Source organism: Bombina bombina, chromosome 5 (genome assembly GCF_027579735.1).
Source record: "Bombina bombina isolate aBomBom1 chromosome 5, aBomBom1.pri, whole genome shotgun sequence".
In the NCBI taxonomy this organism is placed as follows: Eukaryota; Metazoa; Chordata; class Amphibia; order Anura; family Bombinatoridae; genus Bombina; species Bombina bombina.
This window is the reverse complement of record NC_069503.1, coordinates 1,148,382,236-1,148,409,387: the sequence shown is the minus strand read 5'-3', so window position 1 is coordinate 1,148,409,387 and position 27,152 is coordinate 1,148,382,236. Positions and strand designations below refer to the sequence as shown.

Genomic DNA, 27,152 nt, shown 5'->3' with positions numbered 1-27,152 from the left:
GTAAGGTACAAGCTGTAGTAGATCACTAGGGAACTGGTGTAAGTTAGGCACAGTGTATCTCCTAGGGACCAGCAGGTGACGCTGCATAGGACCTGTAGCATTTGAGAACACACTATGTAAGGTACAAGCTGTAGTAGATCACTAGGGAACTGATGTAAGTCAGGCACAGTGTACCTCCTAGGGACCAGCAGGTGACGCTGCACAGAACCTGTAGCATTTGAGAACACACACATGGTAAGGTACAAGCTGTAATAGATTACTAGGGAACGGGTTAGGCATGCACCAGGGTTTGGCAACTTCTGTACCAATTTACAATCCATTGTATTTTATGATGCTAGTTCTAGTCATAATAAAGCCATTTTTGTCGTGGGTTAAAGAGAGAATGGCAATGGCGTGTTCCTGACCACCAATAGAGCTGGAGGAATTATCATTCTCAATCATTGAGCAATCTGTCCCTATATCAGCTGGGAACAAACAGGCATTTTCAGTTTCAAAATCATTTTAAATCGCTGTAACTTAACCTGATTAGCTTAAAAATACTTGTATCAGTTATTTATTACGCTCTGATTTTAGTCTAACATCAGTTTAATGAGTCTGGCAGCTGTGACAATAACCCCCAGGTTTAAGTCCATAGTAACATTCTATTTATACAGTACATAATACAGAGTAAGGTCAGAACAGGTCACATAAAGTTGCTTTCTATTGTTCATGACCCACTGGTGCACTGCAGGACTGCTCACTTATTGGTGAAGAAACTACTTATTGCAGAAGAAAGATAAAAGTTGTGATTTACCCTGGGGAAGGTTTACTGATTGGTTGGGGGGTTAGAATTCATTGAGTAGATTATTCTAGCAATTATAGCAGTTTTTACACAAATTTGACAAGTAATATCTGATTATTACAGTTCATCGCGGGATTAAGAAGCTTGTCCAGCCATCGTCCTCTCATTATAATGATATCTGCCTCTCCCCCTGTAATTGGTTATCAGTTCACATAAGAAATAAAACATTGGCACATTTAATCTGTTTGAGGAAGACAATGAGAGCAATAGGCTTCTTACACAAAGCTGAGTTTAGCCTTTGTGTATTACAGATGGTAACTGGAGACTATCCAGATCTTGTGCTTATCAAGTGACTGTCCAGACCCATCTGAAGCTGATCTGAAGCCACTCGTGGCTAGTGAGAGATCACAGACACATTAAGACATGAAAAGCTTTAAGACATCCAGGTTGGTCCCTGACCTCTCTTCCTGCAAATGTGGGGAACATCTAGGAAGAATCTCTCACACCTCAGATATAATAAACGTAATTCACTCTTCTACAAGGTCTTCAGGCTTGGGGCACGTTGATGTCAGTCTTATCCTTGTGTCCCTCTGAAGAACAGGTTATGGTTTCCTGTTGGAATAAATCCCTCTTTGTACCATACGGGTAAACATCACTAATTCAGTTCTTCCTGTAATTTAATACTCAGTGCAGAGGAGTGCGCTGCTTGTGCAGAGCATCTTCCAGGAAAGTGGCTAACTTCTGGCAGTCCTCCTGTGTGAAAAAAGAAGGGCCAATTAAAGGAACAGACACCAATCTGGCCAGCAACAAAACAAACACAGGCAGAAACAGGGATAGACAGATTACAATCAGTATGAGCAGTGAGAGCCTAATTTAGCCAAGGAGACACAACTCAACCTGATTACAACTATTCCATAAGTAAATATGTTCACAAATCGTGTTACGGTATTAACTCTTTGACTGCCAGGGAAGGCTGCAATCACTCCAGCAAACAAGCCATGTCTGTCAGTCACTAGGTTAAATGATGCTCATACCGAGGACTTGGTGTTTGGCCAACACTGATAATGGTCTTTACTGCACAATTTGTGGAACAGAAGAGAACAAGTAACTCATTTAGTAAAACATTTGAGTCCAGGTCAACTTGTATAAAGGACACCCCTCAATGCTCCCTAGGATCACTTATGAGCAACAAAAGAAAGGGGTTGGTTCACTCACCTCACTAATGAAGCCATAATGCACAAGTTCAGAGGCCAGGGTCTGAGAGCTCTCATCTGCAAATGGAAATGTTAAAATAAAATATAAGTGACATTCATCTGATCTTCAGCAGAAGTGCAAGAACCTAGTAACACTGAGGTTAAAGCTTGAAAATCTCGAGCTTGTTGAGTACCCACCTGACACCTGGGACAGTGGTCCAATAGTCAGAATTATTTTTTTTTAAACAAGCTTTATTGTAAGAAAATGTACGATACATCAGAGGCAAAAAGTGAAATACATTCAAGTTTAACATTCTGTAAGGGGTTTATGATAACCCTGCCGTATTGTACAGCCTTAGTCCTTGGTAAATGCATCATAGTTTAATCCATTGACTTTAAGAGCGAGGTGGGGTTGTGAACCTACCTGTTTGAACTTGTTATACATCAGTTTACATTTTTATAACAAAAACAACATTGGTATTGCTAGAGTAAGGAGAAAAGGGGGAGGCAGAGAAAGGAAAGGGAGAGAGAGAAAAAAAAAAAAAGGGGGTGGAGGGTTTGGGAATTCCAGATTGGGGCGTTGGAAGACAAGAACAAGTGGCCCGCTGTGTCCAATTAGAGGCCTTTACCCTCCCAGGTAAACTGCATATGTTCGTAGGTCATAATTTTGCCTGTTTTCCAGAAATAATATAGCTCTAACCAGAGCAGGTCCCTGACCCTGGCCCTCCATTCCTGTAGGATGGGTGTCTGTTGTGTTTTCCAATATTTAGATATTAGCCCCTTAGCTGTACTGAACATCAGAAGCAGTAAAAGGTGCTTTGCCTCTCCACACACCTTAGGAAGATTGTGGTATATTAAGTGATTTGGGTTAGGTTTGACAGTGACCTCAAGGACTCTGCTCATTTCTGTTAGCACTTCGTCCCAAAAAGAACGAATGTAGGGGCAAGACCACCACACATGGAGAAGTGTGCTCTCCCCCCGCAGTCCCTCCAGCACTCCCCGTTAGTATTTGGATACATTTTTTTAATCCTCTGAGGGGTCAGGTACCAACGACTCAGAAATTTGTAGTGTATTTCCTGAATTCTAGCTGAAATTGAACCCTTCTTGGCCTTCTCAAATATTTTATACCATTCCGTAATCTCTATAGTTTGTCCTAGCTCATTGTTCCAGGCCTGTACATATGAAGGTAGATTAGAATCTCCCCTTGTAAGGATTTTATAAAGTTGTGGGATTAAGTGTTTTGGGGGCTGATGTGCTACACATAGGCTCTCGAAGAGAGTTTTTTGTCTGTTAAAGTGTGTTTTATTCCTATGTGATGAGTAGTAATGAGTAAGCTGTGCTATGCAGAACCATGAGGAGAATGTGTGACCATCCCATTCCGCAAGCTTGGCCTGTGGTTTAATTGTCCCGTGGTGTAGGACGTGTGCTATTCTGTTGTCAGTCAAGGAGTACAAGTGTGTGTGGGACCCTGTGCGCAACGGTTCCAATTTAATATCTAGATTGTCTCTTATAGGGGTCAGAGGAGAGCAGGGAGAGGAAATATAGGCCCCCACTCTGATTAGCCTGTCCCACATTGAGAATACTTCCTGTAGTAGTGGATAGTGCTCAATCAGACCGGGGCGGCGATACGGTGCCACCCATGCCAGGGATCCAACATTGCCCCTTTGTAGTATCTCACAATCTGTGTCCATGCTTTGCTCTTAGGGTTATGACACCATTCAACTAGTCTTTGTAGATTTATGGCTTTTCGGTAAGTCTTAAGGTAGGGAACTCCCACCCCACCCCTCTCCCTAGGGAGATATATCGTTTTGCGCTGAATTCTGGGTTTAATCCCATTCCATATATATGTCTCTATGACCATCTGTATTTGATGTAGAGATTTGTTTAGTCTGTAGGACATAGAGGACCCTGGGTAAGATGTTCAGCTTGACCACATTAATGCGGCCCATCCATGATATACTTTTATTCTTCCAACTAGAGAGATCTCTTAGTACATCGTCTCTAATTGCCCTACACTTGAGGTCTACTCACTCCCTTATCTGTGACGTGAGGGTGATACCTAAGTATTTAAGAGAGGATGGTGCTATTTTAATTGGGCATTGTTGTCTTAGGCTGTCGAATGTGCTAGGGGGGCTCCGTTATATTCAATATATTGTTAGGAGGATATCATCCGCGTACATTGCGATTTTGTGTTCAGTATTACCTACTGTAATGCCTTTTAGGCAGAGTTGGCACAGATTTTACAAACTAATGTTTCTATGGTGAGGGCAAACAGAAGCGGGGAGAGGGGGCAGCCCTGCCACGTCCCGTTGCTGATTGAGAATGTGTCATAGAGTGTGCCGTTGACCTGCACTCTAGTATTAGGTGTAGAATATAATGAGAACACTTTGACGAATTTGGGTCCGAAGCCAAACTTAATCAGTGTTTGGCTCATGAATGACCAGTTCACCCGATCAAAAACGCCCTCTCCGCGTCTGTTGACACCAGAGCCAGGGGGATAGAGTTAACCCTGGCATGGACGATTAGTTGCAGAACTTTAAATGTGTTGTCTCGGGCCTCCCGAGCGGGTAGAACCCCACTTGGTCTGTTGAAATTAGATGGGGTAGGAATCTATTCAATCTATTGGCTAATATTTTGGCTAGTATTTTGACGTCCGAATTAAGAAAGGATATGGGGGCAATAGTTCTCCAGTTTATCAGTGGGTTTGCCTGGCTTTGGTATCAAGAAAATATGTGCTGCTAGCATTGCACTAGGGAGGGTAGGAGATTCGGACAGCTGGTTAAATATTGTCAGTAGACGGGGTGCTAGTATGACAGAGAAGGATTTATAGTACTTCAGGCCAAAGCCATCGGGGCCTGGACTCTTGCCTGTAGGTAGGTCTTCGATTGCCTTTGGTATTTCCTCTATTATAATTGGGGATTTGAGGAACTCAGAGTCTTCACTGAGGAGTGTTTGTTCTTGCTAAGTATTGTTGAATTGCTAGGTCAGCAGTTGGGATAGGGTCTCGAGCATGCCCTAAGGCCTGAAGGTTATAAAGGGTTTTGTAGAATTCCCCAAATGTATTTGCAATTGACGCACCGTCTGCCTTAATGGCTCCCTGTGTGTCGACTATCGTGTGTACATATGTTCTAAGTTTTTTGTGAGCTATCACGCAGGCCAGGAGTTTCCCCGCCATGTCTACCTGCTCAAAGAAGTGCTGCCTAAGGATTAAAGCTTTTCTCTGATGTTCCTTCTGCAAAAATTGCAGAAGGTTGGACCTGGCCTGGTTTAGTGTAGTCTGGAGTGTCACCTAATTTTTTTTTTTTTTTTTTTTTATGGGCATCCTTTTTTCAGTGACTTGGGTAAGGAGTGTCCGATAGAGCTCCTTCTGTTGTCTTGTGATTTTGGCTTTATGTTTTATCAGCTTGCCTCTTAGGACACATTTGTTCGCCTCCCAAATGGTGATGCTCTGCATGGAGTAGTTCAATGGTTTGAGGTAGCGGACATTCCCGGTACCTCTGGAATGAGAGTTCCTCGCCGTTCCAAATGCACTTGATGCTGAGTAGTGAGTGGTAGATGGGATGCCTGGACACACGAAGAACTTCTCCTCCACACGAGCGATAAACCCCTTTGGAGCAAGTCCGGTAAGAGTGTCCTGTAGCAGGCCAGCGGTCGGCGTATCTAGTGAATGCTTTCTGGTGTGTCACCAGTGAAACTCGATGGTGATAGGCTATTGGTAGGAGGGAAGGGGAAAGTTTTCTTGCGTAAGGAAAAAGAGTCCCTGTAGCAAACCAGTGGATGACCAAGCGGTATTTCCAACTGCCATAGATGCAAATAGGGTCTATCAAAAAGGAAATCACACTGGAACAGCAGAGTCTTAAAACAAAGGTGGTTAATTTGAATAAACTAAAAAGGGTCACATACAGAACAGCCTGGCACGTTTCATGCATTCGCACATACGCTTCATCAGAAGCATCAAAGGTGGCTCCAGGTGGGTCCACTCCCTCGCCAGGCATCATCTGAGGGGGTCTGATCGTTATACCCAGGGCTTGGTTGAAGGTAGGAAGATCCATGATATTCCATGATATATTGGCGATAATGCTCGTCGGGAACCCCCATCTGTAGGGGATTTACTGTTCCTTAAGAACCGCGGTAATGTATCTCAGATCTCTCCTCTTCTGGAGTGTTGCCGGGCAAATATCAGTAAACACCTGAATGTCTTAACCCTCGTACACAAGCAGGTGTTTTGTTCTGGCGTGCTTGAGGATTTCCTCTTTATCCTTGAAGGATAGCAGCTTAATGATCACATCCCTGGGCGGCCCCCTGTTGGGTGGTTTAGGGCGCAGTGCCCTGTGTGCACGTTCAATCTGTACGTCTGTGGCTGCTGGAGAGTTCTTTATGTATCTGAATAGGTCTTGAATATATTTATGTAGGGTAGAGGGGTTCACGGATTCGGGGATTCCCAGCAATCTTAAGTTGTTCCTCCTGCTTCTGTTTTCTAGATCTTCAATGCGTTCAGTGAGGTTTTGTACTGCTACCTCCTGCGATTGTAAAAAACTTGCTTGATGTTGCAGGTCTGAACACAGATTTTTCCTGTTTTTCTTTAATCTGGGTGACTCTTTGGTCTACAGCAGTTATATCTTTTCTTAGTTCAGCAAACATACTCTTAACATCTGACATTGCTTCTTTGATATCCTCTTTTGATGAGAGATGTTTAATGTCCTCTTTAGTGACAAAGTTGTGTTGTGCTTGGTCTATGCTGTGAATTTGTGCAGGCACTGTCTGTCTTCGCCCTTCCTGCTGATCTTTAGAGGTGCTTGGTGCGGATTCAGGGGGAAGTAGGTAGCTCTCCATCATGGATGATTGTGAGCCTTTTGTTGGCCTTGATGTTCTTTTATTTGGCATACCAGGGTATGTGGATGTGCTGATAGGACTATCTCTCTGATGTAGGGGGTTGCGTATGGGAGAGTATGAGTTGTCTGTTCTGCAGTCAAGCTGTGACAAAGTCTGTGTGGTAACAATAAGGAGGGCTGTACAGGGAGGTGTTGCTCTACTGTTGTGGCAGAAGTTTAATCAGGGTACTTATGAGATGGGCGTAAGTTCCTGAATGAGGAGACCTAAGCGCTGTGCACTGTTTGTTTCAGGCCTAAGAATCTGCCTCTAATGTGCGGGCAACTGGATAAGTAATAAGAATGCAGGCTGTATGGCTGATGATTATGGTGTCATTGCGGGCCTTGAGAGACCAAATCCTCTATGTCTCTCCCCCAGGCTGTATGCTGCAGTTACCCTAAGGTTATTATTCTTTATGATACTTCACCACTCGTGCTTGCTAGTGGCACGTCCCGCAGGCCCAATGTTGCCTCCACTGGCTATATAATGCTCTGTCAGCCCTGGGGCCTGTTCTTTTACTCTAGTGGGTGTTGTGGGGTCTTACCCTGCTGCGTTGTGAAGAGAATGCCGCGGGATCTTTCCCTGCTGTTAGGTGAGGCAGATGTGGCTGTGTAGTGTCCTGTCAGCACCAGGGCCTGGCCTTGTGCTCTAGCCGATGTCGCGGGGTCTTACCCTGCCGTAATGTGTGGGTTAAACCGCTCCGGTGCATGGGTGTAATAGACGCCCAATAGGCCTGTCGCTTTTTCTCTTTCCTACTTCGCGGGCTTTATGCTGCTACTGCCAGCGGAGTGTTTAGTATATCTCCCCTGCTGGATGGAATACTAGGCCCAGGCATTGCTAGTCTTTCAAAACCTCAGCAGTACGGACATGCGTTGAGGCCCAATCTGGAACTCGTGAGGTGCTGTGGTCTCTTTTCTTTCTCTACTTCCCCCGTGATGCCAGCAGTGTCAGGAGACTGTGTGGAGGTTAGGAGCGTGGCTGGTTCGTCCTCGCCATTTTGTTTGAATCCTTTTGTGGCTAGAGGTGGGTGAGTCGGCCCAAGAGGTCCCGGCCAGCAGGTATCAGCTTGCAGTCTTGTTGTCAGTACTCAGGATAGACGCAGCCTGCTATAAGAAATGTTTTGGCACAATTCCTTATCAAAAAGGGGTGATTTAGTTGCACATAACTAGGCTAATTAGCATTTGGGTTTTCAGAGCTCTAACAGATTGCCGCCATCATCCAGCGTGGCTAGGCGCTGCCCCAGAGTCAGAATGTTTTTACCACAATCCAGAATTATTTCAGATGGCTTTAATTTAAAGGGACAGTCAAGTCCAAAATAAACTTTCATGATTCAAATAGGGCATGGAATTTTAAACAACATTTCAATTTACTTTTATCACCAATATTGCTTTGTTCTTTTGGTATTCTTAGTTGAAAGCTAAACTCATGTAGGCTCATATGCTAATTTCTTAAACCTTGAAGGCCGCCTCATATCTAAATGTATTTTGACAGTTTTTCACCGCTAGAGGGCATTAGTTCATGTGTGTCATATAGATAGCATTGAGCTCAGGCACGTGACATTACCTAGGAGTAAGCACTGAATGGCTAAAATGCAAGTCAAAAGAGCACAGAGGTAAAAAGTGTATTAATATAACTGTTGGTTATGCAAAACTGGGTAATGGGTAATAAAGGGATTATCTATATATATCTAACAACAAAAATTCTGGTGTAGATTGTGTGAATGTGAGGTTAGGGAAGTATGTTTGGTATATATAACTTATTCTTTATATCTCCCTCCGGGCATCATGTAATTTAACCTCTGTCTCTAGGTAGACCACTCAACTAGACAGCTCACACAGGTCCTGGTGATCAAAGATTCTCCAGCTTGGAGATAATTTATAGTGCAGACATAACAGGGGCTGAATTCTCTAAGAAAAAAATTGCAGAACCTGGACGTCTCGATGAGAGATGGTAAAGCTCTACGCTCAGATTAGATAAAATCATCCTCCACCACTGCGATATATAACGCAGATTTTGTTATACTTCTCTAAGGGGCGTTCCCTGCAGTTCTGTATGTGAAGGAGACACAAGCCCAGTGCGATATAGCACTGCATGCCATGAATGTTTTGTTCTACTTACACTTTGTATGTTCTATTACTTTACACTTCAGATTGGGTCTTTTAAGTTTTGTATTTTAATGCATTTAGATTTTATGTACAGCAAAGTTTTTTGTTTTTTGTACAAATTCTGATTATGCTTTGAAAGTTTTTATGTAACTTCAACAAATTAGGATCATACGTTGTAATTTTCTGTATAAATATGTATTACATATCATGTTTTCATGCCCCTTTAACAGGCGACCACTTGATAGAAATTCTCAGTTGCTGGGCTTAAAACAAAACTGGCCTTAGAGGCAACACAGTTATCATCCTACCACCAGCGCCCTCATACAGGTCCCATACTACCACTAGCGCCCTCACACAGGTCCCATCCTACCACCAGCGCCCTCATACAGGTCCCATACTACCACCAGCGCCCTCATACAGGTCCCATCCTACCACCAGCGCCCTCATACAGGTCCCATACTACCACCAGCGCCCTCACACAGGTCCCATCCTACCACTAGCGCCCTCACACAGGTCCCATCCTACCACCAGCGCCCTCATACAGGTCCCATACTACCACTAGCGCCCTCACACAGGTCCCATCCTACCACTAGCGCCCTCACACAGGTCCCATCCTACCACCAGCTTTCTCACACAGGTCCCATCCTACCACCAGCGCCCTCATACAGGTCCCATACTACCACTAGCGCCCTCACACAGGTCCCATACTACCACTAGCGCCCTCACACAGGTCCCATACTACCACTAGCGCCCTCACACAGGTCCCATCCTACCACCAGCGCCCTCACACAGGTCCCATCCTACCACTAGCGCCCTCACACAGGTCCCATACTACCACTAGCGCCCTCACACAGGTCCCATCCTACCACCAGCGCCCTCACACAGGTCCCATCCTACCACTAGCGCCCTCACACAGGTCTCATCCTACCAACAGCGCCCTCACACAGGTCTCATCCTACCACCAGCGCCCTCACACAGGTCTCATCCTACCACCAGCGCCCTCACACAGGTCTCATCCTACCACCAGCGCCCTCACACAGGTCTCATCCTACCACCAGCGCCCTCACACAGGTCTCATCCTACCACTAGCGCCCTCATACAGGTCCCATCCTACCACCAGCGCCCTCATACAGGTCCCATACTACCACCAGCGCCCTCACACAGGTCCCATCCTACCACTAGCGCCCTCACACAGGTCCCATCCTACCACCAGCGCCCTCATACAGGTCCCATACTACCACTAGCGCCCTCACACAGGTCCCATACTACCACTAGCGCCCTCACACAGGTCACATCCTACCACCAGCTTTCTCACACAGGTCCCATCCTACCACCAGCGCCCTCATACAGGTCCCATACTACCACTAGCGCCCTCACACAGGTCCCATACTACCACTAGTGCCCTCACACAGGTCCCATACTACCACTAGCGCCCTCACACAGGTCCCATCCTACCACCAGCGCCCTCACACAGGTCCCATCCTACCACTAGCGCCCTCACACAGGTCCCATACTACCACTTGCGCCCTCACACAGGTCCCATCCTACCACCAGCGCCCTCACACAGGTCCCATCCTACCACTAGCGCCCTCACACAGGTCTCATCCTACCAACAGCGCCCTCACACAGGTCTCATCCTACCACCAGCGCCCTCACACAGGTCTCATCCTACCACCAGCGCCCTCACACAGGTCTCATCCTACCACTAGCGCCCTCACACAGGTCTCATCCTACCACCAGCGCCCTCACACAGGTCTCATCCTACCACTAGCGCCCTCACACAGGTCTCATCCTACCACCAGCGCCCTCACACAGGTCTCATCCTACCACTAGCACCCTCACACAGGTCCCATCCTACCACTAGCGTCCTCACACAGGTCCCATCCTACCACTAGCTCCCTCACACAGGTCCCATCCTACCACTAGCTCCCTCACACAGGTCCCATCTTGCCACTAGCGCCCTCACACAGGTCCCATCCTACCATCAGCGCCCTCACACAGGTCCCATCCTACCACTAGCGCCCTCACACAGGTCCCATCCTACCACTAGCTCCCTCACACAGGTCCCATCCTACCATCAGCGCCCTCACACAGGTCCCATCCTACCACCAGCGCCCTCACACAGGTCCCATCCTACCACTAGCGCCCTCACACAGGTCCCATCCTACCACTAGCTCCCTCACACAGGTCCCATCCTACCACCAGCGCCCTCACACAGGTCCCATCCTACCACTAGCTCCCTCACATAGGTCCCATCCTACCACCAGCACCCTCACACAGGTCCCATCCTACCACTAGTGCCCTCACACAGGTCCCATCCTACCACCAGCGCCCTCACACAGGTCCCATCCTACCACTAGCTCCCTCACATAGGTCCCATCCTACCACCAGCACCCTCACACAGGTCCCATCCTACCACTAGTGCCCTCACACAGGTCCCATCCTACCACCAGCGCCCTCACACAGGTCCCATCCTACCACTAGCTCCCTCACACAGGTCCCATCCTACCACTAGCTCCCTCACACAGGTCCCATCCTACCACTAGCTCCCTCACACAGGTCCCATCCTACCACCACCGCCCTCACACAGGTCTCATCCTACCACTAGCTCCCTCACACAGGTCCCATCCTACCACCAGCGCCCTCACACAGGTCCCATCCTACCACTAGCTCCCTCACACAGGTCCCATCCTACCACTAGCTCCCTCACACAGGTCCCATTCTACCACCAGCGCCCTCACACAGGTCCCATTCTACCACCAGCGCCCTCACACAGGTCCCATCCTACCACCAGCGCCCTTACACAGGTCCCATCCTGCCACTAGCGCCCTTACACAGGTCCCATCCTGCCACTAGCGCCCTCACACAGGTCCCATCCTACCACTAGCGCCCTCACACAGGTCCCATCCTACCACTAGCCCCCTCACACAGGTCCCATCCTACCACCAGCGCCCTCACACAGGTCCCATCCTACCACTAGCGCCCTCACACAGGTCTCATCCTACCACTAGCGCCCTCACACAGGTCCCATCCTACCACTAGCGCCCTCACACAGGTCCCATCCTACCACCAGCGCCCTCACACAGGTCCCTTTCTACCATCAGCGCCCTCACACAGGTCCCATCCTACCACCAGCGCCCTCACACAGGTCCCATCCTACCATCAGCGCACTCACACAGGTCCCATCCTACCACCAGCTCCCTCACACAGGTCCCATCCTACCACTAGCGCCCTCACACAGGTCCCATCCAGTGTTCCCTCTAAGACCAGTTTTGTGTACGGCCCAGCAGTGAAAATGTTAATTAGGTAACTGCACCTTGCTATTAGCAAACACTGCACAATGCAGACTGCAAGGTATGGTTCTCTTATTAACTGTTTCACTGCTGGACCGCACACAAAACTGGCCTTAGAGGGAACATTTGTCCCATCCTACCACTAGCGCCCTCACACAGGTCCCATCTTACCACCAGAGCCCTCACACAGGCCCCATCCTACCACCAGCGCCCTCACACAGGTCCCATCTTACCATCAGCGCCCATCTTACCATCAGCGCCCTCACACGGGTCCCATCCTACCACCAGCGCCCTCACACAGGTCCCATCCTACTATCAGCGCCCTCACACAGGTCCCATCCTACCACCAGCTCCCTCACACAGGTCCCATCCTACCACTAGCGCCCTCACACAGGTCCCATCCTACCACTAGCGCCCTCACACAGGTCCCATCCTACCACTAGCGCCCTCACACAGGTCCCATCCTACCACTAGAGGGAACATTGCTCTCATCCTACCACTAGCGCCCTCACACAGGTCTCATCCTACCACTAACGCCCTCACACAGGTCCCATCCTACCACTAGCGCCCTCACACAGGTCCCATCCTACCACTAGCTCCCTCACACAGGTCCCATCTTGCCACTAGCGCCCTCACACAGGTCCCATCCTACCACTAGCGCCCTCACACAGGTCCCACCCTACCACTAGCGCCCTCACACAGGTCCCATCCTACCACTAGCTCCCTCACACAGGTCCCATCCTGCCACTAGCGCCCTCACACAGGTCCCATCCTACCACTAGCGCCCTCACACAGGTCCCATCCTACCACTAGTGCCCTCACACAGGTCCCATCCTACCACTAGCGCCCTCACACAGGTCCCATCCTACCACTAGCGCCCTCACACAGGTCCCATCCTACCACCAGCTCCCTCACACAGGTCCCATACTACCACTAGCGCCCTCACACAGGTCCCATTCTACCATCAGCGCCCTCACACAGGTCCCATCCTACCACCAGCTTTCTCACACAGGTCCCATCCTACCATCAGCGCCCTCACATAGGTCCCATCCTACCACCAGCTCCCTCACACAGGTCCCATCCTACCACTAGCGCCCTCACACAGGTCCCATCCTACCACCAGAGCCCTCACACAGGTCCCAACCTACCATCAGCTTTCTCACACAGGTCCCATCCTACCACCAGCTTTCTCACACAGGTCCCATCCTACCACTAGCGCTCTCACACAGGTCCCGCAGTGTTCCCTCTAAGATCAGTTTTGTGTGCGGCCCAGCAGTGAAAAAGTTAATTAGGTAACCGCACCTTGCAATTAGCAAACACTGCACAATGCAGACTGCAAGGTATGGTTCTCTTATTAACTGTTTCACTGCTGGACCGCACACAAAACTGGCCTTAGAGGGAAAATTTGTCCCATCCTACCACTAGCGCCCTCACACAGGTCCCATCCTACCACCAGCGCCCTCACACAGGTCTCACCCTACCACCAGCCCCCTCTCACAGGTCCCATCATACCACCAGTGCTCTCACACAGGTCCCACCCTACCACTAGCACCCTCACACAGTTCCCACCCTGTCAATCTGTATCATAATAAGTGGTATTTAGGGAACTTACTGGGGAGCAGGTCACAGCTCAGGTGCCTTTGCAGTTTGTCCTCAAGCTTCAGGTATAATGTCAGCTAAAAGCAAAGGGAGAGGGAGGAAAAGTGTCAAGTAGTATAAATGGTGGTATAATGAAATGTCTTATACATAACAGGTGAGAAAGTTTCTACAAAAACTAAAATAAAATTATAGGAGTTATAGAGAGGTTTATATCGGGGAATAGGAGGAATTATAGGTAGAGTAATATGGTGCAATAGGAGGAGTTATAGTGAGGTTTATATGGTGTAATAGGAGGAGTTATAGGGAGGGTTATATGATGCAATAGGAGGAGTTATAGAGAGGGTTATATCAGGCAATAGGAGGAGTTATATGTAGTTATTTGGTGCAATAGGAGGAGTTGTTATAGGGAGGGTTATATGATGCAGTAGGAGGAGTTATAGGGAGGGTTTTATGATGCAGTAGGAGGAGTTATAGGGAAGGTTATATGAGGCAATAGGAGGAGCTATAGGGAGGGTTATATGGTGCAATAGGAGGAGTTATAGGGAGGGTTATATGGTGCAATAGGAGGAGATATAGGGAGGGTTATATGGTGCAATAGGAGGATTTATAGGGAGGGTTATATGATGCAATAGGAGGAGTTATAGGCAGGGCTATATGGTGCAATAGGAGGAGTTATAGGGAGGGTTATATGATGCAATAGGAGGAGTTATAGGCAGGGCTATGTGGTGCAATAGGAGGAGATATAGGGACGGTTATATGATGCAATAGGATGAGTTATATGGTGCAACAGGAGGAGTTATAGGGAGGGTTATATGGTGCTACAGGAGTTGTTATAGGGAGGGTTATATGATGCAATAGGAGGAGTTATAGGAAGGGTTATATGGTGCTATAGGAGGAGTAATAGGGAGGGTTATATGGTGAAATAGGAGATATAGGGAGGTTTATATGGTACCATAAGAAGAGTAATAGGGAGGGTTCTATGGGGCAATTGGAGGAGTTATAGGGAGAGTTATATGGTGCAATAGGAGGAGTAATAGGGAGGGTTATATGGGGCAATAGGAGGAGTTATAGGGAGGGTTATATTATGCAATAGGAGTTATAGGGAGGGTTATATGGTGCAACAGGAGGAGTTATAGGGAGGGTTATATGGTGCAATAGGAGTTATAGGGAGGGTTATATGGTGCAATAGGAGTTATAGGGAGGGTTATATGGTGCAATAGGAGGAGTTATAGGGAGGGTTATATGGTGCAATAGGAGGAGTTATAGGGAGGGTTATATGGTGCAATAGGAGTTATAGGGAGGGTTATATGGTGCAATAGGAGTTATAGGGAGGGTTATATGGTGCAATAGCAGGAGTTATAGGGAGGGTTATATGGTGCAATAGGAGTTATAGGGAGGGTTATATGGTGCAATAGGAGTTATAGGGAGGGTTATATGGTGCAATAGGAGGAGTTATAGGGAGGGTTATATGGTGCAATAGGAGGAGTTATAGGGAGGGTTATATGGTGCAATAGGAGGAGTTATAGGGAGGGTTATATGGTGCAATAGGAGGAGTTATAGGGAGGGTTATATGGTGCAACATGAGGAGTTATAGGGAGGGTTATATGGGGCAATAGGAGGAGTTATAGGGAGGGTTATATGGTGCAATAGGACGAGTTATAGGGTGGGTTATATGGGGCGATAGGAGGAGTTATAGGGAGGGTTATATGGGGCTATAGGAGGAGTTATAGGGAGGGTTATATAGTGCAATAGGAGGAGTTATATAAAGGGTTATATGGTGCTATAGGATGAGTTATAGGGAGGGATATATGGTGCAACAGGGGGAGTTATAGGGTGGGTTATATGGGGCGATAGGAGGAGTTATAGGGAGGGTTATATGGGGCTATAGGAGGAGTAATAGGGAGGGTTATATGGTGAAATAGGAGATATAGGGAGGTTTATATGGTACCATAAGAAGAGTAATAGGGAGGGTTCTATGGGGCAATTGGAGGAGTTATAAGAAGGGCTATATGGTGCTATAGGAGGAGTAATAGGAAGGGTTATATGGTGAAATAGGAGGTATAAGGAGGTTTATATGGTACCATAGGAAGAGTAATAGGGAGGGTTCTATGGGCCGAGTTATAGGGAGGGTTATGTGGGGGAATAGGAGGAGTTATGGGGAGTGTTATATGGTGCAATAGGAGTTATAGTGAGGGTTATATGGTGCAACATAAAGAGTTATAGGGAGGGTTCTATGGGGCAATAGGAGGAGTTATAGGGTGGGTTATATGGGGCGATAGGAGGAGTTATAGGGAGGGTTATATGGGGCGATAGGAGGAGTTATAGGGAGGGTTATATGGTGCAATAGGAGGAGTTATCGAGAGGGTTATATGGTGCAATTGGAGGAGTTATATGGAGGGTTATATGGTGCAATAGGAGGAGTTATAGGGAGGGTTATATGGTGCAATAGGAGGAGTTATTGGGAGGGTTATATGGTGCAATAGAAGGAGTTATAGGGAGGGTTATATAGTGCAATAGGAGGAGATATAGGGAGGGTTATATGCTGCAATACGATGAGTTATAGGGAGGGTTATATGGTGCAATAGGAGGAGTTATAGGGAGGGTTATATGTTGCAATAGGAGGAGTTATAGGGGGGTTATATGGTGCAATAGGATGAGTTATAGAGAGGGTTATATGGTGCAATAGGAGGAGTTATAGGGAGGGTCATATGGTGCAATAGGAGGAGTTATTGGGAGGGTTATTGTTACGGTACCAACAGTGTACCAAGGGTTAATACCAGGGAACAACGTCCTGCATAGGGAATCAGCAATTCACAAACCAGCCAGTTTTCAGGTTTAAACAGAATATATGCTTTATTTGAAGGCAGCACACAGATTTATACACCCTGGCTTCAGGTTACAAAGGGCATTGGTTTAACAGTAAAGCAAACATATGAACAATGCATCAAACAATTGTCTATTCACAGGTAAAACAGATTAACATATTAAGTTAATTAACTAGGGAAGAACGTTTACTCAGACAATCTGATGTTGGGCAGTCTAGTTAACATAATCACACAAGGACACAATCAGTTTACCCAGACAGACTCCTGAGACACAATCAGATCTTAAACATACATAGAATACATCTTATTACAGAATATAGGAACAGTTCTTATTAGCTATAAAGTCTTTTATGCCCACTTTGCTTATAGAGTCACAATTGCTCCCACAAGGGGCACTCACACCCTGTACCCATCCTGTATTTATGGATACAGGGTGACATAGACATAAGACAGAGGTATGAAAGTACATGGGGTGTCCAGCATATAAAATTCCATATTTCCATGCAGTCTCTGGGTATCCTTAAGCCCATGTACCTCCAGCCCAAAGAATGTTCTATAACAGGCCCTCCAATGTACAGTGGCGAGATTGGTTTTGTCACATCTCTCCCCTTTTCCAAACAGACTAACAGGGTATCTGACCTCCTGCCGGTCAGTGCCCTGGTTAGTCCAGCAACCCACCCATAAAACACAATTAGTAGTACAGCCCACCCACAATAAATGGTTACTACACCTGAGTACGGGGAAAACTTGTCCATGTCCAGGTACCTCACCACAGCTGTGTGGGGGACTGGTACGCTGAATTGGTGGGTTGCAAGGTGGGCAGAGACCAGCTGTACTCTGCCCGGGTGCCAGCACTACCATGGAAGTAGCCTGGTGGGAGCCTGGTTGCTGGAGGGGAAGACCGACTGTCTCCCCTTTGGATACATAGCTGTGCTGCTGGAGGGGGAGACCAATCGTCTCCCCTTTGGCTAAACAGCCGTGTTGCTGGGGGACAGGACCATCAAACTCCTCTCCCTCTGGTTTGTCATGCTCGGCTGTCCAGGGTATATACTGTGCCATATACCACCAGAGCGCCTGGTAGGCATGTCAGTTTGCTGGGACAATCCATCTGTATTCCCGTTATGAGAGAGAATTCCTGTCCATACAAACAAGGGTTCAAATTCCTCAGTGCCCAGACCAGGGCCAAACAGTCCTTCAAAATCCCATCAGCTTCTTTACGAGTTTTCTGTACCTGCTCTTTATAGGTATCCACAATCCCTTCATACTGACATAGGGTGCCCTTGAGTTGCTGCACCTCACTATGAGCCAGCGTCAGCTTCTCCTCAAGTGTCATTAAGTTTGTCTTTAAGGTTTCATGTCCCACTCTCAAGCTGGTGTTTTCTGCAGTCTGTCGGTGCAGCTTGTCTAGCAGAGATTCCTGTTCTAAATGTGCTTTTTCCTCTGCGCTCCTCTTCTCCTTCATCAGCGCATTGTAACGGGACCTCCACATATCAATAGCGGATAGAGATTTACTGAGCTCAGCGTCCTGGGGCTCAGCAGCAGGTGGGTCAGTCTCTGTGACACGGATCTGGGCACGGGTAGTCACAGAGTTAACATCAGCGGGAACCATAGGAGCGTAGGCAGAAACAAGGGGGGCCAAGTCATTTCCAAGAAGAACATCAGCAGGTAAGTCCTTCTTGACCCCCACATTCACAGGTCTAGCGCCCACTCCCCAATCCAAATGTACCCTGGCAACAGGTAGGCTGAACACATCGCCCCCTGCTACCCTCACAGCCACAGTGTCTCCAGTGTACTGTTTCTCAGACACCAAGTTCTTTTGAAGCAAGGTCATGGTAGCACCAGTATCCCGTAGACCACTGACCTCCTTCCCATTCACTTTAACCAGTTGCCGGTTATTCCGGTGGGCAGCTTGCACAAGGTCTGCCTCATGTAGGATGCTCCAGCATTCTTGCGCCTCTACGTAGCGGGCCGCAGGCTGAGGATTACGTGGGATTCCGCCGGCGGGTCTTCTCCAGGACTGCGCTTGGTTCGCTGCGTTTAGGGGACACTCTGGTCTTTTGTGCCCTAGTTGCTTACATCTAAAGCACCGAATAGGTTGTGAGTAGCACCGCAAATTGAACAGGGCTCTCTGAGAGTAGTTTGTGGCCGGAGGCCGTGTGGTATAGCGGTGCGCCGGGGTTTGGTAACTGGCAGCTGCTGGGGTGACTGGGGGTCTGTACTCCACTCTAGCAGGGGGCTTAGTGGTAGCAGTGTCCAGTTTGCGGGCATCCGTATACTCATCTGCCAAGCGAGCCGCTTCCTGCAGGGTGGAGGGTTTACGGTCCCGAACCCACTCTCGAACTCCTGCGGGTAACTTGTCGAAGCAATGTTCCAACAGGAATAGCTGCAGCACCTCTTCCCCAGATACGGCTTGGCACCCCGCTATCCAGTGAGCTGCTGTGCGGTGCACCTTACATGCCCACTCAAGGTAGGAATCTCCAGCTACTTTAACAGTGTCTCTGAACCGCCTCCGGTATGCCTCCGGTGTAACCGCATACCTGGAGAGCAGAGCCTCTTTTACAGTATTATAATCCCTGACTTCCTCATCTGGAATGGCCCGAAAAGCCTCTCTGGCCCGGCCGGATAATTTTCCAGATAATATCGTGACCCAGTCCTCTGCGGGTACCTTGTGTAGTGCACATTGCCTCTCAAAATCCGCAAGGTACCCATCAATCTCTCCTTCTGTTTCCAGGAAGTTTTTAAAAGCTGCAAAATTTACTTTTCTCTTTTCCATCTTAGTCAGTATTGTAATAATCCCCCTCTTCCTGAGGTTACTGGCTTGTGTAGTTGCTCTTCTGGGCGATAAGGTTCATTCCGTCGCTGCCACCAATGTTACGGTACCAACAGTGTACCAAGGGTTAATACCAGGGAACAACGTCCTGCATAGGGAATCAGCAATTCACAAACCAGCCAGTTTTCAGGTTTAAACAGAATATATGCTTTATTTGAAGGCAGCACACAGATTTATACACCCTGGCTTCAGGTTACAAAGGGCATTGGTTTAACAGTAAAGCAAACATATGAACAATGCATCAAACAATTGTCTATTCACAGGTAAAACAGATTAACATATTAAGTTAATTAACTAGGGAAGAACGTTTACTCAGACAATCTGATGTTGGGCAGTCTAGTTAACATAATCACACAAGGACACAATCAGTTTACCCAGACAGACTCCTGAGACACAATCAGATCTTAAACATACATAGAATACATCTTATTACAGAATATAGGAACAGTTCTTATTAGCTATAAAGTCTTTTATGCCCACTTTGCTTATAGAGTCACAATTGCTCCCACAAGGGGCACTCACACCCTGTACCCATCCTGTATTTATGGATACAGGGTGACATAGACATAAGACAGAGGTATGAAAGTACATGGGGTGTCCAGCATATAAAATTCCATATTTCCATGCAGTCTCTGGGTATCCTTAAGCCCATGTACCTCCAGCCCAAAGAATGTTCTATAACAGGCCCTCCAATGTACAGTGGCGAGATTGGTTTTGTCACAGTTATATGGTGCAATAGGAGGAGTTATAGGGAGGGTTATATGGTGCAATAGGATGAGTTATAGGGAGGGTTATATGGTGCAATAGGAGGAGTTATAGGGAGGGTTATATGGTGCAATAGGAGGAGTTATAGGGAGGGTTATATGATGCAATAGGAGGAATTATAGGGAGGGTTATATGGTGCAATAGGAGGGGTTATAGGGAGGGTTATATGGTGCAACAAGAGGAGTTATAGGGAGGGTTATATGGGGCAATAGGAGGAGTTATAGGGAGGGTTATATGGTGCAACAAGAGGAGTTATAAGGAGGGTTATATTGTGCAATAGGAGGAGTTATAGGGAGGGTTCTATGGTGCAATAGGAGGAGTTATAGGGAGGGTTATATGGTGCAATAGGAGGAGTTATAGGGAGGGTTATATGGTACAATAGGAGGAGTTATAGGGAGGGTTATATGGTGCAATAGGAGGGGTTATAGGGAGGGTTATATGGTGCAATAAGAGGAGTTTTAGGGAGGGTTATATGGTGCAATAGGAGGAGTTATAGGGAGGGTTATATGGTGCAATAGGAGGAGTTATAGGGAGGGTTATATGGTGCAATAGGAGGAGTTATAGGGAGGGTTATATGGTGCAATAGGAGGAGTTATAGGGAGGGTTATATGGTGCAATAGGAGTTATAGGGAGGGTTATATGGTGCAATAGGAGGAGTTATAGGGAGGGTTATATGGTGCAATAGTAGTTATAGGGAGGGTTATATGGTGCAATAGGAGGAGTTATAGGGAGGGTTATATGGTGCAATAGGAGGAGTTATAGGGTGGGTTATATGGGGCTATAGGAGGAGTTATAGGGAGGGTTATATGGGGCTATAGGAGGAGTTATAGGGAGGGTTATATGGTGCAATAGGAGGAGTTATAGGGAGGGTTATATGGTGCAATAGGAGGAGTTATAGGGTGGGTTATATGGGGCGATAGGAGGAGTTATAGGGAGGGTTATATAGTGCAATAGGAGGAGTTATATGAAGGGTTATATGGTGCTATAGGATGAGTTATAGGGAGGGTTATATGATGCCATAGGAGGAGTTATATGGTGCAACAGGAGGAGTTATAGGGAGGGTTATATGATGCCATAGGAGAAGTTATATGGTGCAATAGGAGGAGTTATAGGGAAGGTTATATGGTGCAATAGGAGGAGTTATAGGGAGGGCTATATTGTGCAATAGGAGGAGTTATAGGGAGGGTTATATGGGGCAATAGGAGGAGTTATAGGGAGGGTTATATGATGCCATAGGAGGAGTTATATGGTGCAATAGGATGAGTTATAGGGAGGGTTATATGGTGCAATAGGAGGAGTTATAGGAAGGGTTATATGGTGCTATAGGAGGAGTAATAGGGAGGGTTATATGGTGAAATAGGAGATATAGGGAGGTTTATATGGTACCATAAGAAGAGTAATAGGGAGGGTTCTATGGGGCAATTGGAGGAGTTATAGGAAGGGCTATATGGTACCATAGGAAGAGTAATAGGGAGGGTTCTATGGGCCGAGTTATAGGGAGGGTTATGTGGGGGAATAGGAGGAGTTATGGGGAGTGTTATATGGTGCAATAGGAGGAGTTATAGGGAGGGTTATATGGTGCAATAGGAGGAGTTATAGGGAGGGTTATATGGGGCAATAGGAGGAGTTATAGGGAGGGTTATATTATGCAATAGGAGTTATAGGGAGGGTTATATGGTGCAATAGGAGGAGTAATAGGGAGAGTTATATGGTGCAATAGGAGGAGTTATAGGGAGGGTTATATGGTGCAATAGGAGGAGTTATAGGGAGGGTTATATGGTGCAATAGGAGGAGTTATAGGGAGGGTTATATGGTGCAATAGGAGGAGTTATAGGGAGGGTTATATGGTGCAATAGGAGGAGTTATAGGGAGGGTTATATGGTGCAATAGGAGGAGTTATAGGGAGGGTTATATGGTGCAACATGAGGAGTTATAGGGAAGGTTATATGGGGCAATAGGAGGAGTTATAGGGAGGGTTATATGGTGCAATATGAGGAGTTATAGGGAGGGTTATATGGTGCAATAGGAGGAGTTATAAGGAGGGTTATATGATGCAATAGGAGGAGTTATAGGAAGGGTTATATGGTGCAATAGGAGGAGTTATAGGGAGGGTTATATGGTGCTATAGGAGGAGTTATAGGGAGGGTTATAAGGTGCAATAGGAGGAGTTATAAGGAGGGTTATATGGTGCAATAGGAGGAGTTATAGGGAGGGTTATAAGGTGCAATAGGAGGAGTTATAGGGAGGGTTATATGGTGCAATAGGAGGAGTTATAGGGAGGGTTATAAGGTGCAATAGGAGGAGTTATAGGGAGGGTTATATGGTGCAATAGGAGGAGTTATAGGGAGGGTTATATGGTGCAATAGGAGGAGTTATAGGGAGGGTTATATGGTGCAATAGGAGGAGTTATAGGAAGGGTTATATGGTGCAATAGGAGGAGTTATAGGCAGGGCTATATGGTGCAATAGGAGGAGTTATAGGGAGGGTTATATGGTGCAATAGGAGGAGTTATAGGGTGGGCAATATGGTGCAATAGGAGGAGTTATAGGGAGGGTTATATGGTGCAATAGGAGGAGTTATAGGGAAGGTAATATGGTGCAATAGGAGGAGTTATACAGAGGGTTATAAGGTGGAATAGGAGGAGTTATAAGGAGGGTTATATGTGCAATAGGCGGAGTTATAGGGAGGGTTATATGGAGCAATAGGAGGAGTTATAGGGAGGGTTATATGGTGCAATAGGAGGAGATATAGGGAGGGTTATATGGTGCAATAGGAGGAGTTATAGGGAGGGTTATATGGTGCAATAGGAGGAGTTATAGGGAGGGTTATATGGTGCAATAGGAGGAGTTATAGGGAGGGTTATATGGTGCAATAGGAGGAGTTATAGGGAGGGTTATATGGTGCAACAGGAGGAGTTATAGGGAGGGTTATATGGTACAATAGGAGGAGTTATAGGGAGGGTTATATGGTGCAATAGGAGGAGTGATATGTAGAGTTATATGGTGCAGTAGGAGGAGTTATAGGGAGGGTTATACGATGCATTAGGAGGAGTTATAGGGAGGGTTATATGGTGCATTAGGAGGAGTTATAGGGAGGGTTATATGGTACAATAAGAGGAGTTATAGGAAGGGTTATATGGTGCAATAGGAGGAGTTATAGGGAGGGTTATATGGTGCAATAGGAGGAGTTATAGAGAGGGTTATATGGTGCAATAGGAGGAGTTATAGGGAGGGTTATATAGTGCGATAGGAGGAGTTATAGGGAGGTTATATGATGCAACAGGAGGAGTTATAGGGAGGGTTATATGGTTCAATAGGAGGAGTTATAGGGAGGTTATATGGTACAATAGGAGGAGTTATAAGGAGGGTTATATGGTACAATAGGAGGAGGTATAGGGAGGGTTATATGGTACAATAGGAGGAGTTATAAGGAGGGTTATATGGTGCAATAGGAGGGCTTATATGGAGGGTTATATGGTGCAATAGGGGAGTTATAGGGAGGGTTATATGGTGCAATAGGAGGAGTTATAGGGAGGGTTATATGGTGCAATAGGAGGAGTTATAGGGAGGGTTATATGGTGCAATAGGAGGATCTATAGGGAGGGTTATATGGTGCAATAGGAGGAGTTATAGGGAGGGTTATATGGTGCAATAGGAGGAGTTATAGGGAGGGTAATATGGAGCAATAGGAGGTTATAAGGAGGGTTATATGGTGCAATAGGAGGAGTTATAGGGAGGGTTATATGGTGCAATAGGAGGAGTTATAGGGAGGGTTATATGGTGCAATAGGAGGAGTTATAGGGAGGGTTATATGATGCAATAGGAAGAGATACAGGGAGGGTTATATGCTGCAATAGGATGAGTTATAAGGAGGGTTATATGATGCAATAGAAGGAGTTATAGGGAGGGTTATATGGTGCAACAGGAGGAGTTATAGGGAGGGTTATATGGTGCAATAGGAGGAGTTATAGGGAGGGTTATATGGTGCGATAGGAGTTATAGGGAGGGTTATATGCTGCAATAGGATGAGTTATAAGGAGGGTTATATGATGCAATTGGAGGAGGTATATGGAGGGTTATATGGTGCAACAGGAGGAGTTATAGGGAGGGTTATATGGTGCAATAGGAGGAGTTATAGGGAGGGTTATATTGTGCAATAGGAGGAGTTATAGGGAGGGTTATATGGAGCAATAGGAGGAGTTATAGGGAGGGTTATATGGAGCAATAGGAGGAGTTATAGGGAGGGTTATATGGTGCAATAGGAGGAGTTATAGGGAGGGTTATATGGTGCAATAGGAGGGGTGATATGTAGAGTTATATGGTGCAGTAGGAGGAGTTATAGGGAGGGTTATATGGTGCAATAGGAGGGGTTATAGGGAGGGTAATATGGCGCAATAGGAGGGGTTATAGGGAGGGTTATATGGTGCAATAGGAGGAGTTATAGGGAGGGTTATATGGTGCAATAGGAGGAGTTATCGGGAGGGTTATATGGCGCAATAGGAGGGGTTATAGGGAGGGTTATATGGTGCAATAGAAGGAATTATAGGGAGGGTCATATGGTGCAATAGGAGGTGTTATAGGGAGGGTTATATGGTGCAATAGGAGGAGGTATAGGGAGGGTTATATGGTGCAATAGGAGGAGTTATAGGGAGGGTTATATGGTGCAATAGGAGGAGTTTTAAGGAGGGTTATATGGTGCAATAGGAGGAGTTATAGTGAGAGTTATATGGTGCAATAGGAGGAGTTATAGGGAGGGTTATATGGAGCAATAGGAGGAGTTATAGGGAGGGTTATATGGTGCAATAGGAGGAATTATAGGGAGGGTTATATGGGGCAATAGGAGGAGTTATAGGGAGGGTTATACGGTGCAATAGGAGGAGTTATAGGGAGGGTCATATGGTGCAATAGGAGGAATTATAGGGAGGGTTATATGGTGCAATAGTAGGAGTTATAGGGAGGGTTATATGGTGCAATAGGAGGAGTTATAGGGAGGGTTATATGGAGCAACAGGAGGAGTTATAGGGAGGGTTATATGGTGCAATAGGAGGAGTTATAGGGAGGGTTATATGGTGCAATAGGAGGAGTTATATGGAGGGTTATATGGTGCAATAGAAGGAGTTATAGGGAGGGTCATATGGTGCAATAGGAGGTGTTATAGGGAGGGTTATATGGTGCAATAGGAGGAGTTATACGGAGGGTTATATGGTGCAATAAGAGGAGTTTTAGGGAGGGTTATATGGTGCAATAGGAGGAGTTATAGGGAGGGTTATATGAGCAATAGGAGGAGTTATAGGGAGGGTTATATGGTGCAATAGGAGGAGTTATAGGGAGGGTTATATGGTGCAATAGGAGGAGTTATAGAGAGGGTTATATGGTGCAATAGGAGGAGTTATAGGGAGGGTTATATAGTGCGATAGGAGGAGTTATAGGGAGGTTATATGATGCAACAGGAGGAGTTATAGGGAGGGTTATATGGTTCAATAGGAGGAGTTATAGGGAGGTTATATGGTACAATAGGAGGAGTTATAAGGAGGGTTATATGGTACAATAGGAGGAGGTATAGGGAGGGTTATATGGTACAATAGGAGGAGTTATAAGGAGGGTTATATGGTGCAATAGGAGGGCTTATATGGAGGGTTATATGGTGCAATAGGGGAGTTATAGGGAGGGTTATATGGTGCAATAGGAGGAGTTATAGGGAGGGTTATATGGTGCAATAGGAGGAGTTATAGGGAGGGTTATATGGTGCAATAGGAGGATCTATAGGGAGGGTTATATGGTGCAATAGGAGGAGTTATAGGGAGGGTTATATGGTGCAATAGGAGGAGTTATAGGGAGGGTAATATGGAGCAATAGGAGGTTATAAGGAGGGTTATATGGTGCAATAGGAGGAGTTATAGGGAGGGTTATATGGTGCAATAGGAGGAGTTATAGGGAGGGTTATATGGTGCAATAGGAGGAGTTATAGGGAGGGTTATATGATGCAATAGGAAGAGATACAGGGAGGGTTATATGCTGCAATAGGATGAGTTATAAGGAGGGTTATATGATGCAATAGAAGGAGTTATAGGGAGGGTTATATGGTGCAACAGGAGGAGTTATAGGGAGGGTTATATGGTGCAATAGGAGGAGTTATAGGGAGGGTTATATGGTGCGATAGGAGTTATAGGGAGGGTTATATGCTGCAATAGGATGAGTTATAAGGAGGGTTATATGATGCAATTGGAGGAGGTATATGGAGGGTTATATGGTGCAACAGGAGGAGTTATAGGGAGGGTTATATGGTGCAATAGGAGGAGTTATAGGGAGGGTTATATTGTGCAATAGGAGGAGTTATAGGGAGGGTTATATGGAGCAATAGGAGGAGTTATAGGGAGGGTTATATGGAGCAATAGGAGGAGTTATAGGGAGGGTTATATGGAGCAATAGGAGGAGTTATAGGGAGGGTTATATGGTGCAATAGGAGGAGTGATATGTAGAGTTATATGGTGCAGTAGGAGGAGTTATAGGGAGGGTTATATGGTGCAATAGGAGGGGTTATAGGGAGGGTAATATGGCGCAATAGGAGGGGTTATAGGGAGGGTTATATGGTGCAATAGGAGGAGTTATAGGGAGGGTTATATGGTGCAATAGGAGGAGTTATCGGGAGGGTTATATGGCGCAATAGGAGGGGTTATAGGGAGGGTTATATGGTGCAATAGAAGGAATTATAGGGAGGGTCATATGGTGCAATAGGAGGTGTTATAGGGAGGGTTATATGGTGCAATAGGAGGAGGTATAGGGAGGGTTATATGGTGCAATAGGAGGAGTTATAGGGAGGGTTATATGGTGCAATAGGAGGAGTTTTAAGGAGGGTTATATGGTGCAATAGGAGGAGTTATAGGGAGAGTTAT

At 46.5% G+C, this 27,152-nt stretch overlaps 1 protein-coding gene across 1 annotated transcript in view; it reads right to left on the bottom strand.

Moving 5' to 3' along the window:
* Positions 1-537: 537 nt before the first annotated feature.
* The window catches only part of NRBP2 (nuclear receptor binding protein 2), a 179,132-nt gene continuing 152,517 nt past the window's right edge, over positions 538-27,152 (bottom strand). Inside the window, exons 14-16 of the mRNA XM_053715482.1 lie at positions 13,854-13,917; positions 1,997-2,052; positions 538-1,534 (exon numbers count right to left, since the gene is read on the bottom strand). Coding sequence (XP_053571457.1) covers positions 1,466-1,534; positions 1,997-2,052; positions 13,854-13,917 — 189 coding nt within the window. The 3' untranslated portion in view covers positions 538-1,465. The remainder of the gene's footprint in view (positions 1,535-1,996; positions 2,053-13,853; positions 13,918-27,152) is intronic.